The sequence below is a fragment of the Meleagris gallopavo genome, chromosome 5 (genome assembly GCF_905368555.1).
Source record: "Meleagris gallopavo chromosome 5, MGAL_WU_HG_1.1, whole genome shotgun sequence".
In the NCBI taxonomy this organism is placed as follows: Eukaryota; Metazoa; Chordata; class Aves; order Galliformes; family Phasianidae; genus Meleagris; species Meleagris gallopavo.
In genome coordinates this window covers 38953970-38967383 of record NC_139408.1, presented here as the reverse complement: position 1 = coordinate 38967383, position 13414 = coordinate 38953970, and the positions used below count along the sequence as shown (strand labels likewise).

Below are 13414 nucleotides of genomic sequence, written 5' to 3'. Positions count from 1 at the left end.
GTCACAATTAATAAGAGTAAAGAATAGAAATTTTTGTGATTTCTGGCTCTGCAAAGAGAACCCCAACCATTAAGTCAACTCACAATTAATTTCTGTTTCTCAACAGTATGGAGGGATCTATAGTCCGTTTGCCTGAAGTGATTGCCCTTAAGAAGAAGTATAAATCCTATCTGTACCTTGATGAGGCTCATAGTATAGGTGCACTGGGTCCTACTGGTCGAGGTGTAGTGGAGTATTTTGGACTCAATCCTGAAGATGTGGATGTTATGATGGGAACATTTACCAAAAGCTTTGGAGCTGCTGGAGGATACATCGGGGGCAAGAAGGTAAAAAGCTGAAAATGTTATGGCTGTTTGAGGTTGGTGTTGTAGTTCTTTATTAAGCATTTCAACATTGATTTGTTTCTCAAATTGCCCGTATTATCCATTTGTTTCATAATTTTACTTGCTGTCTGGTACAATGAAAGTCTGTTCAATGCTAATGAGCCTCATCTAATAAAATACCTCATAATTCTACAGTTTCCATGTGGTCAGTGATGAGTTTAGTTTTGCAGAAAGTCTGGTAAGAGTGTAGTATCTTCCTAGGAACTGCTGGAGCCAGGAAGCAGGGATTTCTCAATATTACTTTTAATGAAGCAGGAAGAATGCCAAAAGCTTAAGTTTTTTCAGCTCATTTGAAAAAAATCCATTTCTTAACTTAGCCTAGTGGAGATGATTTCTTCTGGACTTAAGCAGTTTGCTTTTGAAAAGACTTCTTTGTGTGTATGGACACTGATTCTTTTCTGTTGAAAGGTACTACTAGAACATACTGGCCTTTGTCAAACTGCTCCTTTTGGCAGGGATGGTGTAGACAGTTGCAACGTGTCCCTTCTTATAGCCTTGCATGTATATTACAGATGAGACTTATAGTGAATATTTAATTCAGAGTAAAACTCTACTGTTTTCCTGTCAGGATGATAGTTGTTTAGATGCGAATAGCGACGTACTTTACTCCATCCGAATGGGGATGGGACTTGCAGAAGTTCCTTTCTGAGATTTTACTGCAATTGGCGTAAAATGAGTCTGACGTCTTAACTAGAACAAAGCACCATCTTACTCTTTTTCCAAGGTAGTGGAATTAACTCTGTGTAAAATGAAGCAGCCAAGAGTCCTTCACGGTTGTTTCTTAGGTATTCTGTTTGCGGAATTGCTTCAGAAGAGGCCTTAAATACTCCTGCCTCGGGTTATTTCAGAATCCTTTTACAACTTTCTTTAATTTAACTCTGACTCCAGGCAGGCAATAATACAAAATTGAATGATTCTGCCTCTTTATAGTATATACCCTGCTTGTACTGTGGACAGGGCAATCTTAACAGTTTTATGATGGAATCTGTCCTGGTGTTTGTACTGGTTTTTGTGATATTTTACTGGAGTTGTCTCATCATTATGAAGGGTTTTGTTACAGCTAAACGACAAGCAATCTGAATCTATGGTATGTTTGTCTTTTGTTCCCATATGACCTGTCCTACCGCCTAACAAATCTAGAATGTATACTTAATTGGGAAGTGCAGGACTGGTAGCCTGGATTCTTGCAATCTCAAATAAAGCAAGAGATTTTATTAATATTGCGCCGGTAAATGGGAGAAAGTAGTGTTTTGTAGCCTGTGCCCTGTTTGGTGATTTTATTTTTTTTTTATGGGGAAGCAATTATATTGAGCATGATACGTAGGCACCTATGGATCCTGCTCCCCGCTATTTCACTTGTTTTATACTCCTATGGTTATAATAAATGCTCTTGAAACAAGGGTTTGCACACAATTTGAGTAGCGCAAAACACCTTGTTGCAATCTAATGCTGTTGTTGTTTAATAATTTGCTGTAATTTGCTGTTGCAAGTCTGTCATAGCCACTTATCTTTCATCTGTGGATATTCTTGCCCTGGGATATAATTATAGGTAGTCATGTCTCTGCTGTTCACGTTTCAACTGTTCGTTACTTATACTGTAAAATAAGTCCCTGAGCTACCTATTCTCTTCCAGGACATTCTGGAAGAGGTTTGTTGTAATGGGCTAACTTACTCTGTCATTAAAGCATTCCTCTGGAGTGCTGAAAAAGCCATGTCTGATGGCCTCTTGTGTTTTGCTAGGAGCTGATTGATTACCTCAGGACTCACTCTCACAGTGCTGTGTATGCAACATCACTATCACCTCCTGTTGTGGAGCAAATCATCACCTCCATGAAGTGCATTATGGGTGAAGATGGTACAACTTTTGGTGAGTCTTTGCAACATTAAGCATGTGGAAGAGGGCAGACAAAACTCATTCAGCGAACACATTCATGATTGCCTGTAGATTTACTATCCTACTTGGCATATCAGCATAATAGAGGTGTAAAGTGTTTTCAGCTAAGGTAAGTCATCCTAGGATTACTCAGGAAAGAATTGTTTTGTATTGATTTTTTTGCTGTTGTTGTTCTGTATGTAGCTTTTCTAGCTTTCTTCTCTCTTCCTGTTCTGTCCATCGTTATTTTCCCAACTTTTTAGAGTACTTTGTTGTATATTTTACAGTCTTCCTTCGTTACTGGAGAGGACAGTGGTTTTGATTTTTCATCTGTAGTATAGCTTGATGTTTTCACCTTGGTTAAAGTAAATGAAAACATATTTTTAAAATCCCTTTTTACTTAAGGAGCTAGAGGCAGAATTCAAGATCAGTGGATTTAATACACTGAGGAAGGCGTGTTCAGCTCTCTTGACTCAATTTTTTTTTTTCATGATAGATAAGAAAGGGAAGATGGGTAGGACTCTTGATTCATGCAAAGTCCTACAGCCGAATTTATGCAACTTATTTGCCTGATAAATAGAAGTTGTTTTTTCAGTCATGAAATAAATAACCTACATGTCACAAGTGCAGGCAGCCTTGAAACTGAAATTGTACAGCACTTTGCATGTAGAATACTTTTCCATCTTCATTGTTTCTTAAAATGTTGTGAGCAGCTCAAACAGCATGGCAGTGTAGCTCACTGAGGATCTCTCTCTGGCTTTCAATTCAGATACTCTTAATACATTCAAGCGTTTGAATTCTCATTTACAGAAGTTTCAGGCATCTGGCCACAAGGTGGTGGTGTATACTGATGAGCGGTATTTGCTTTTGAACTTGGATAACCTGGTCAGTTAACTTAGCTGATAACTCCTGTAGTGGAAAAGTATACTGGTTAAATAACTTTAGAATCCAAGTTATCCCTGTTAATGCCCTCGGAATAGACATTAAACTAATTTCAAACTGCCTAAAAAGTTGTGCCAAAGTGCTGCATCTTGCCATCTTAAAAATGACTGAGCTATTTTAATTAATGATCTGCTCAAGTGTTGATTGATTTGGGTTTCTTCCAGTGTCTGTTTGGCATAATGAAATAGAAAAAAGAAGTGTGAAACAGAAATCAGTTATAAACTATGGCATTTTTGCCCCTTTCTGTGACTACAGTGTAGTATTCATTCAAGCTGTGAGAAGGGAAGCAATGTCCATGGTGTCTGCCTTTATGCCAGCAAGCCCCATCCACGCTGAAAATAGAACCAAATCAGGAACCAGTCAGTTAAAATAACCTTAAACTCAAAATACCTTTTTTACTGTGTTGCTTAATATGCACATCAAACTATATCCTAGTTTGGTGCATAGGACTACCAGTATTCCTGGCCGCTCTTTCTACTGCAAAAAAAAAAGTGCTTATGGTGTTTGAAAGCTGGATCATTTCAAGGACGCTTCTACTTCAGAATTATGATTGAGTTTTAGTGCTGCTTTTTTTTTTTTTTTTTTTTTTTTTTTTTTTTTTTTTTTTTTTTTTTTTTTTTTTTTTTAGAAGTGCTGGGTATAGCAACTGAGTAGCCACAGTTCTGTCTGGTCAAAAAGAATTTCTCAGCTACAGCTCTCATGAAAGTGTCTCTGTAATTATCTAGCTCAGACTTCATCTAGTGTAAGTTCCTTATAGAATAATCCCTGCATGGAATTATTTTTTTCCTTTTTTTTTTTTTTTTTTGTGTAGTGCTGTTTCCTAGTCAAGCTCTTTAATTTCTTTGAGGTTTTAAAAATAGTACTTCAAAGGCTTTTTCTCTAGATGAAATTAGCTAAAGTGCAATTGTGTGAATTGAACAGCTGCTTAGTGATAACGTGACAAAGGCTTTTCTTTATTTAAGGGATTTGGCTGAAAAACTTGTGGTTTTGATTCTGTGGAATTGTTTGAGGGTCTGAAGAACTGCTGTCTGCAATTGGTTTGACCACAGGAAGTCTGAAGTAGAATAGTTCTGGAGAGTTGTTAACTGTGGAAGGCATTCAAGAAGTAGTAGTGCTAAACTGGGTTGCTGATAAGCATCTCTGAATAAACCAAGCATTACAAAAATGCAACTTCTTTTAAATTAGCCAAGCTGAACTAATGGATAAGGTGGACTGAGATAGGACAGTGGGTTTTTTCTGTTTTCCGAGGGTGCAGGAGATGGAGCTAAATCAGAATGGTAAACCATTTGCTAGATCCAAACCTTGTGTTCATTCACAATTAACTCTTCTAATGGCTTCAGGAATGCTTGCTTGTAAAGTCTTTGTGACTTCTTTATCTGCCTGTTTCTCTTCACCACATACTAGTAAAAGTAACCATTCTCCGTGACATCAAACCTTTGTGGAAACTGTGGTTTCAGATTAGGATGGTCAGTAACTGAGGAATATGTAATAGAAAGTAATTTGTTTTTATGGATAAAAGATTTTTGTGTATTACTTTGGAAGAATAAGTTAAAATTCTCTTCTGTGTTTAGGACTATTTCTGAATCTAGTGAAACATCGAGAGGCTCTGAATTTTCAGTACAAGGTGTTGTAGTTACTAAAATCTTACATAACTATAAAAGAAAACATCTAGTTTCAGATCTTTCTAGCAAGCTGCCAGAGAATAAGCAAAGTATTTGTAATAGGCAGCACAGACAAAATATAGATGCTATGAAAAGTTGAATTGTTGTTCACAGAGAATATAGAACTGACAGTCTGCAAATATGCTGCCTAAACTGGGACAGAAATGTCTTGTGTCTTGGATTAATTCAGTTCAAACTGATCTGTTATTCCAGGTATTGTCAATGCACGTAAGTGACTATCAGGTCTCAGTCTCTGAAAACAGTTACAGGAACACATTTATACATAAATGCAAGCATATTACTTTCCCTTTCAGCCAGACTGTAAAAAAAAACAGTTTAACAGACAAAATGATGGTAGAGCCCTTTCTTGATTAAAAATGTTCTTCCAATACTACTGACACTCCCCTGCACTACTTGGTTACTGTAGTACATCTGTCCTATTTTACTTTACATTACTTCTCTTACACTCAAAGACCAAATAAATATGAAAGTAAAACGTGCTTAACTTGTGATTATTTTGACAACTTCTTCAGCAGAACAGTCCTTAAGAGTGATGAATATCTTAGGCATGCTAAATGTCTTCAGGGAACTCTCCAGTCAGTGATAATGTACATGGGTGTACCACAATTATTACATTTGATTCTGATATGTAGTAGAGTAGAGTGAAAAGAAGGGATGGAGAAGGCCTCTTTCTACAGGTGAATTTTTGGTGCTGGTGTTCCATTTCAAAGTCATTATGACTGAGCCATGAACAGGCAAGTGTTGCAGAAACTTGTCAGAGGCTCAAGGGGTGCTTCTCTTTCTCTCTGTTCAAGTCACAAAGATGAATAAGTTATAGCTGGTTTTATAGATCAAGACGTTTTCATAACAATGATAGTAACTGAAAGAAAAGCCATAAGCAGCTTTTTGGGGGTTCACAGTTGGTATACACTAAGATGACAAAACGATTCCTGGAATGGGGCTCTGAAAACTTGTAGGGCCACTAAATTCTTGTCAATCCCATGGTGTTTGGGTTATTTAAATTGACTGGGGAAGATGAGTCACCTGGTGGTTATCCCTGTACATTAGATATTGTTAGCTTTTATGGTATTAAGTACTTAACCTGCCTTGGTGATTTTTTTTCAGACTCGATTGGTCTATTTGACTTTTTGCTGTTACAAGCTCACTGGGAATCTAGTTATCTCCTTTTTTTTTATAAGAGATAGTAATATACCTTGTTCAACTGGGGTTCTGCTAGTATTGTTGGTTTTCATGACCCAGCCTCTTTGTTGCCCTGATAATGTTGCATGGGGACAAATGAGGAAAAAAACGAAGTAACAAGACATGGGTAAATTAAAACATGCAAGATGAAGCCAGTCTAGGGACTGATTAACCTCTGTCAGAGTGTATTAAAAACTGAATGTTTAGTGTTTAAGTTTTAACTTAGCTGTCCCTGTTAATAGCTTGTAAAAGAGGTGAACTGCTTCTTTCCGTGTCCATGGGTGTTAATTCAGCAATAGTAGTTAGTTATGCATACAAGTTTACTGTCATCATTTCATTTTCAGGAGGTAAGTATCCCATGCCTTATCAGTGCCATACTAAAATAGCATTTGTAGAATAAGTTATGGAGACACCTTCAACAAGATAGCGTTTCAAATTTGTGTGAGTATTGGCTTCAGCACTGTGTAGAAAACCAAGTTTACTATCTTATATAGCTCTAAAGTTGTAGATAATGGAGGTGGAAGTATTGCAGTTTCTGAGCTGCTAGACTATCAAAAACAACTAACTTTTGAAGGCTAGCCACTTAGCTGCGTGTAGTTTGATATGTGTTTGTCATCTTAGCACCTCAAATGTGAGGAACTAGTAGTGTATCTGCTCAGTTTTAATAATTAAAAACAAAACATGATTTCTAATCTTGCTGTTGTTGTATGCAGTGAACTTGAGTGAGTTGAATAAAAAAAAAAAAAAAGTAGTGTTAAATTGTTACCAAGAGCAGTTAGGATGTACAGCTGTGTTGGCAGGGAGCTTTGAGCCTAACTTAACAGTTCAGAAGGCTGGATGATTGCTGTACTTTTGAAATACACAGGAGGATCCATATTGGATCAAACAAAACAAAACTAAGCCTGACCCCTGTAAATTCTAGGAGAGAAGAGACTGGAATTAGTATACTAACCTCTGTATGTTTAATTAGGCCCTTGAGTGGGTATATGACTTATATAACAGCTAAATCAGCTGCCTTATCAGTAGGCTTCTTCAAGTCAGACATTCTGTAAAAATTCCTCTTTTCCTTGTAAAAATGATCCAGAAATATTTGCAAATATAAAATGTAAGCAGTGGCAAACAAATTGCTCACATTATATTAGTTGGTATAGAATTCTGAGTAATGTATAGCATATTAGTAAATAAAGTTCATCTCCTGTCATTGGTAGCAGTAGACAAGCAAATGGAAGCCCTTCTGCTTGGAGGGAGAATAAATACTCCTCCTACAGGCTGAGGTTGAAAATGTTCAATTAGCATTAAAATCGTTTCATTTGAATTTCTTCCAATAATGCACTTGTTAATGAGGTGTTAAATTATCACCTTGAGAACCCAGAACTAATTTGAGCAAAGTGAAAACTTTTTTTGTTTCTACCCTTGAGAATCTCAAGCTGAGCTGGGAAAAGGTTGGAAAAACAAATACTCTGGGGGTTATAAAGAGAATTTCCTGCTTCTCTCCAGGGGACTGACAGCTTTAAACATCACTCTCTGTATTTGTGCTTCCAGCTGGGGATCTTTTAAATCCAGCTTGTTGCTGCATCCTTACCTCCCTCCCACTGTGCATGGCAAACCTAGAAAAATTGCTTTAACTTGAGCTGAGGAGGAGAAATCCTTCAGCTGCTAGTGCTTTGAAGATTGTTTAGAGACATTAACAGAGCAGTACCCATTGTTTTCTGCATTGGAATGTGAGAGTTCTTCAGTGCCGCTTCTTTTGAACTTCAGTCAATATTGTGATGTTCGTGCAAGAGCTCATAAAGCTTGATAACTGTACGTTTGCTTTGTTCTGGTAACATCCCAGTACATGCTATTTATGTTCCTATATCTACATAGCCTAAATATTGATCCATCATAGCAGAAATAGGACTAAGAACATGCTTTTGCTGAAGTATTTTCATTTTCTTTGTTTGTTTACTATGTTTGAGTTGAAATGTATGGCTCTCTTTTTCCTCTCAACACTTGGTGTCACATTTCTACAGTATGTTTGTAGACTGCTGTTCCTCCTGGGAAAGGAGAAAGGAGTAGGCAGCGGCTTGTTAGCATAGATTGTTGGCAGCAGTGTAACTAAAAATGTTGTTAGTCTGTGTATGTCAAAGTAAAGCATTTGAACGAAAGTAATCACAAATAAGGTCACGTGCCCTATTTTGGCTAATGAGGAAATTGGGTTCGTGATTCATAGCAGTTTACAGCAAAGTTGGTTTGTTTCTGTTTTTAATACCTGAATGACCCATGTAAACACAGGGTTTTCTCCTATCATCAGTCTTGGCAACTGCAACAATTTTCTTTGTAGCAAAGTTAATACTAGTATTACAGTTCTGCAATGACAGGCACTTGGCAAAACTTTTTTCTGTGAAGTACATTTAGGGCCATTTCAATTCAGAGATTACAGGGAGAAAATAGATAAATTAACAACAGTTTTTTTTGATGTATTAGTGAAATTGAAGGGTTGTTTGAAGGCTGGCATAGGGAACTTTGGGAAGATTTTATTATAGTGAGACCTTTCCTACGGTTTTCAATGCTCAATTACTTCCCTTCTGATTTGAGGGTAGGTTAACATGCAAATATGAGGCCTATGTAGTCCATAGGTATTTTTATTTTTCCCTATAGTAACGTCTGATGTGGAGTGCCTTTTTCTTTATATTATAATATTATTTATGTAGGTCAGATTTGTTAAACATTAGCACTGTGCAATTTTTTGAAAAGGTGGTGTATAGTACAGATTTTTTTATTTTGTATATTCCTGGATGAAAAATATACGTCTTTCTACACTATTTCTACTTCTGTAATGTATGTAGAGAACATCTATGCTTTGTAATATAGGGTGAGTTCCAGCATGGCAGCAGTAGTGCAAACAACATATAGCTATTGTTCATTTTTTCTCTTTGAGGAGGATGGCTTCAGAAGAGATCTTTTAACCACTAATGCAAATGAGCTTCAGAGATGTGATTATTTCTTAGAATGCTGTCGGTTTTGTTTTTCTCAGACTTAAGGTGACTCTGAATGCATGTTCTATATTGAATATATCCTTACTTTTTGACTATAGCTGTCTCTAAAATGTGGAAGTGGGCTCACTGGCTGATCTTATGGCTGATATTTGGCTGGAGGTGATGGTCTCTGTGTTTCTGTGTAGCATTCTCTGACATTTGACAATGAATAAAGGAAGTTACTATGTTAGGTTAAACTATGATATTTGCAACTCATCCTGGTTAAAAAATAAAATAAAATATGAAGAGAAAATATCTTTGATCGTCTTCTCTTGCACTATGATGGCACCCTTCTTATGTTGGTGTTAAAAATCCCAAAGCATAATTAGCTTTGATATTAGTTTCCATTCTAGAAAAACAGTCTGCACAAAACAGATGGTAGATATAGTTTGCACTCGTTGCTATGTTGTAATGCTACTGAACTGTCTCCATGGAAGTCTGTTATAAACATCCTTTCTATAACATGCTTTGTCAAAGCTTGCACATTCCTTAGCTTGTAAAGAAGTGTGGTGTTTTTATGTGTTCCTGATGTTCTTTCTCTCTGGTGACTTTCAATTGGCCTGCCAACTTATTTGTATTGTACCAAGGTTTGAATATGTTCACCTCTCCCTCCACTGGTGCTTTGTCTTATTCACAGGATTAAGAGGATATATGCATTTTAAGTTCCAGTGTACCATAGTAAAAAACAAAATAGAGTTCTATTTTTTTATTTTTTCCTTTGGTAGGTTAAGTTTCACTGAAACTGTATTTTTCATTTTCTTCCTCCTCTTTGCAGTGGAGGCATCGTGATTAGTTCAGAAGGACAGTCTGAGCACACATTTCTTCTTCCTTTCTTCTCATCAAGGCACAAGAATAGCTGTCAAGTAGGATATTTGCAACTGTCTTAGCAATTGCTGTGAATGTTATTCTCTGGACTCTGCATTTGTGAAAATGCAAACTTGAATCAGTAGCAGTACCACCAGTATCATGAATCCTTTCAGAACTTAACATACAAAGTTAGATAATATGTGTACTCAGTCAACACAATCTTAATTTGTTTGTTCTGGATTGATACTCTAAATCTCAATATTTAAAATTATTGATCCATTAGATCAAATGCATTTTATATTGAATTTCAAAATAAAGATGACTGCAAATCGTAATTACTAGGATGTGATGAATTTTATCCATGTCACGGATGTGTAACTAGATTCAGTTAACAAAGCACATTAAGTGCAAATGGCTAAACATAAAAAAAAAAAATCATGAGAAATTCTACTCTTAGAGTCCTATTGCACATACTGTTTTTTAGATTCACCTGTGCAAAAAAAAAAAAAATTCACTTTCTGTAGACAATACTCTATTCCTTAGTATATCCTTCGGGTAGTGTCAGAGTGAAGCTAAATTTGCAGTGTGATTTTGTTCCAGCTTTTCCAGGATAGTTTACTTGATGCTGTCTGAGTAGCTACTCTATTTATCTGTGATATTCTTGGATGAGCTTAAATTGCTTTTAGTAGAACGTCAACTCCTGGAAAAGTTCTTTATGGGAAAACTACATGATGTCCTATAGTGATGGAAGTCTGTAATCTCCTGCAGGGCTTTGAATGTACCAGGTGCACGGTCATGAAGCTGAGTTGTCTGCTCATGCCACCATTTGCATATGAAATAGCTTTGTGTTCAATCTTTCAGAATTTTTAATATACATACTTTGGCCCTCTTAATACCTTTTTTTAAATGGTAAAGTACTGTTGATGGATGACTTTTGATCTTTTCTATTAGACACATTATCTTGAACTCTCAACACATAATGGGGCTTGTTTGTTTCTGACAGCCATTCTCAGCAGAGGTGATTGTTTGTTTTGTTTTGTTTTGTTTTTCTTTGCCTTTGTCAAGATATGTCCTTAAGTAAAAGCATCAAATCTTCCTGCTTATGTCTAGTTGAATTTCTTTTGAAGATCAAAGGTCTGGAACATCTCTCCTATGAAGATAGGCTGGAGGAACTGAGTTTGTTCAACCTGGAAAAGAGAAAGCTGCAGGGAGACCTCATTGTGGCCTGTCAGCATTTAAGGGGAGTTTATAAATGTGAAGGAAATCAACTTTTTACAAGGGTAGGTAGTGATAGGACAAGGGAGAATGGTTTTAGACCAAAGGAGGGGAGATTTAGTTTAGATTAGATGTCAGGAGGAAGTTGTTTTGTTTTGTTTTACTGTAGGAGTAGTGAGGTACTGGAACAGGCTGCCCAGAGATATTGTGGGTGCTCGTCTGTGGAGGTGTTTAAGACCAGGATGGATGGGACCCTGGGCAATCTGATGTAGTACTTGATGTAGCGGTTGGCAACCCTGCTTGTGGCAGGGGGTAGAGCTTAATAATCCTTGAGGTCCTTTCCAACCCAAGCCGTTTGGTGATTCTATGAAGAGATCACTGTAAGCATAAATAAAGAATGTGAGGTGTTTTTTCTTCAGTGTGTGTAAATTTCAGTAAAGATTGAAAAACCTTTGTGAAAGTAAGGAGACAGTTGGTATTTCTAGGGTGTACCTGCTTTTGATCTGGTATAATATTGTAGTTACTGTTGTAAAATAGCTAGACTTAATTCTAGTAGCTGTTAAATAACCAGTGGCAACAGTAACCATGTCAGCAGAAAGTCCTTTCCAGAGTTTTAAATAAACAAAAACACATTTACTTTATACCAGAGAAAAGTCAAGACTATGTTATGTTCTCCAATCTAATGAGAATAAGTTCGTGGAGTAAATACAAGACATTGGCTTTACAGTTGAGGATGTAATGGTTCTTTGAGTTAATTCAAATAGATTACTTATGTTGATACATATCTACTTTTTGGCAATTTCTATGTGTTTGAAATCAGTGTGCTGCTGACAGTAAATAATGTATTTTAGTTTGTATCCTCTTTCATATAAAATAAAAGCTCACGTAAACATGGGATTGTTCTGAGCTTCCTAAACAGAAGAGCTGCACATTTTGTTTTTGTCGTGTTTTTTTTTTTTTTTTTTTTTTCTTTTTTTCTTAATGCTAAAACTTGTGTGTAATTCAGTCTTTTGCAAAGCAACATTTACCTCATAGTAGTTTAGGTTAAGATCAAACTCTGATATGTGATGTCTGTTTAGCTGCTGTCCTTGAACATTGTCTATAGCATCAGATTTTGTGGTGGTCCAAGTATTTCCAAGTTTTGACAGAGAAATCAAACCTAAGGGAATGTATGTCCTGCTGAATAATCCTTCTTCTCTAGGTAATCCTGCAGACTTCAAAGACAGTTTGAGGTCAGCAAATATCTCCTTTCATTATCACATAGGGAGTCTAGATGCTAATCGCTCCATATCCCTGTTGTGTGTCACTTTCTTATCTATATAGGAATAAAAGGCAGCTTTTTCAAATCAGTAGAGGGGAAGAAAAAAAGCACTATAGCTCAAGTATTAAGTCTTATGAAGGTTACTGCTATGAAATCAGTGGTATTTAATGCTTCTTTTACATTTTTAAGTCTTAAAAAATATATATATTTTGTTGAATTCTTCACAGCTGGAGTAGGCAGTTGGTGTCCCTTTAGATGTGAACTTCAGAGGACTATATGGTGCCTTAGAACAAAGAAATTATTTTCAAATTTGACACTTGAACTGAATTTGACACTTGAACAAGAGATCTTGGAGATTTCTTCCAACCTTGCTGATTCAGTGAAATAGTCCCATGAAAAAAGCTCAAGATTTGGTGGCCTGATAATCTCTTCAGCAATGTGAGAACAAATGTGTGGAAGGAGAAAATGTTATGGGCAACGTATCAGCTGATGCCTCATTTGAGAGCACAAAAACATGAGCTTCACTGACTAGTATGTTACATGTCTCAAATGTCAAACTGGCATAGGAATTATCCGGGTATTATGACAGCTGAAATGTTTCCGTATTAAATTACAAATAATCCTGTCTTTTGTTTGTACCAAAGAGTGGTGGTCTTCCTATTTTGGAGTGGTATTTTAAAATGTGAAATGTGAAAAAGTACATTGACTAATTTCAAGGATGAATTGTAGGCTGTTTTGTTGGGTTTTGATGGGTTTTTTTTGTGTGCGTGTGTCACAATCCTGAAGGTATCTTCTATTTTTTGAGAATTCTAGCTTGCATAAGTTTTGCAGACTAGTGGAGCCATTAAAAAATTTGGACTCCCAAGAACTGTACTGAAGTTCACCTAGGTGAACCTAGGTGGTTGGTAAAATTGACCATGGATTGTGTTACATTTTTTTCTGTAATGGCATCTCAATACAAATATCAGTCTGCTTGCGTGGCAGGATGGATCAGGGTTTTTCAATTAATAATGAGTTAGTTGCTGTCTTTAGAAATTTCATGTTAATTAGGAAAT

At 36.5% G+C, this 13414-nt stretch overlaps 1 protein-coding gene across 1 annotated transcript in view; it reads left to right on the top strand.

Annotated features, from left to right (window-relative positions):
• SPTLC2 (serine palmitoyltransferase long chain base subunit 2) overlaps nt 1–13414 on the top strand; it is a 59699-nt gene that overhangs the window by 24145 nt on the left and 22140 nt on the right. Inside the window, exons 8-9 of the mRNA XM_085225397.1 lie at nt 107–326; nt 2124–2250. Coding sequence (XP_085081523.1) covers nt 107–326; nt 2124–2250 — 347 coding nt within the window. The remainder of the gene's footprint in view (nt 1–106; nt 327–2123; nt 2251–13414) is intronic.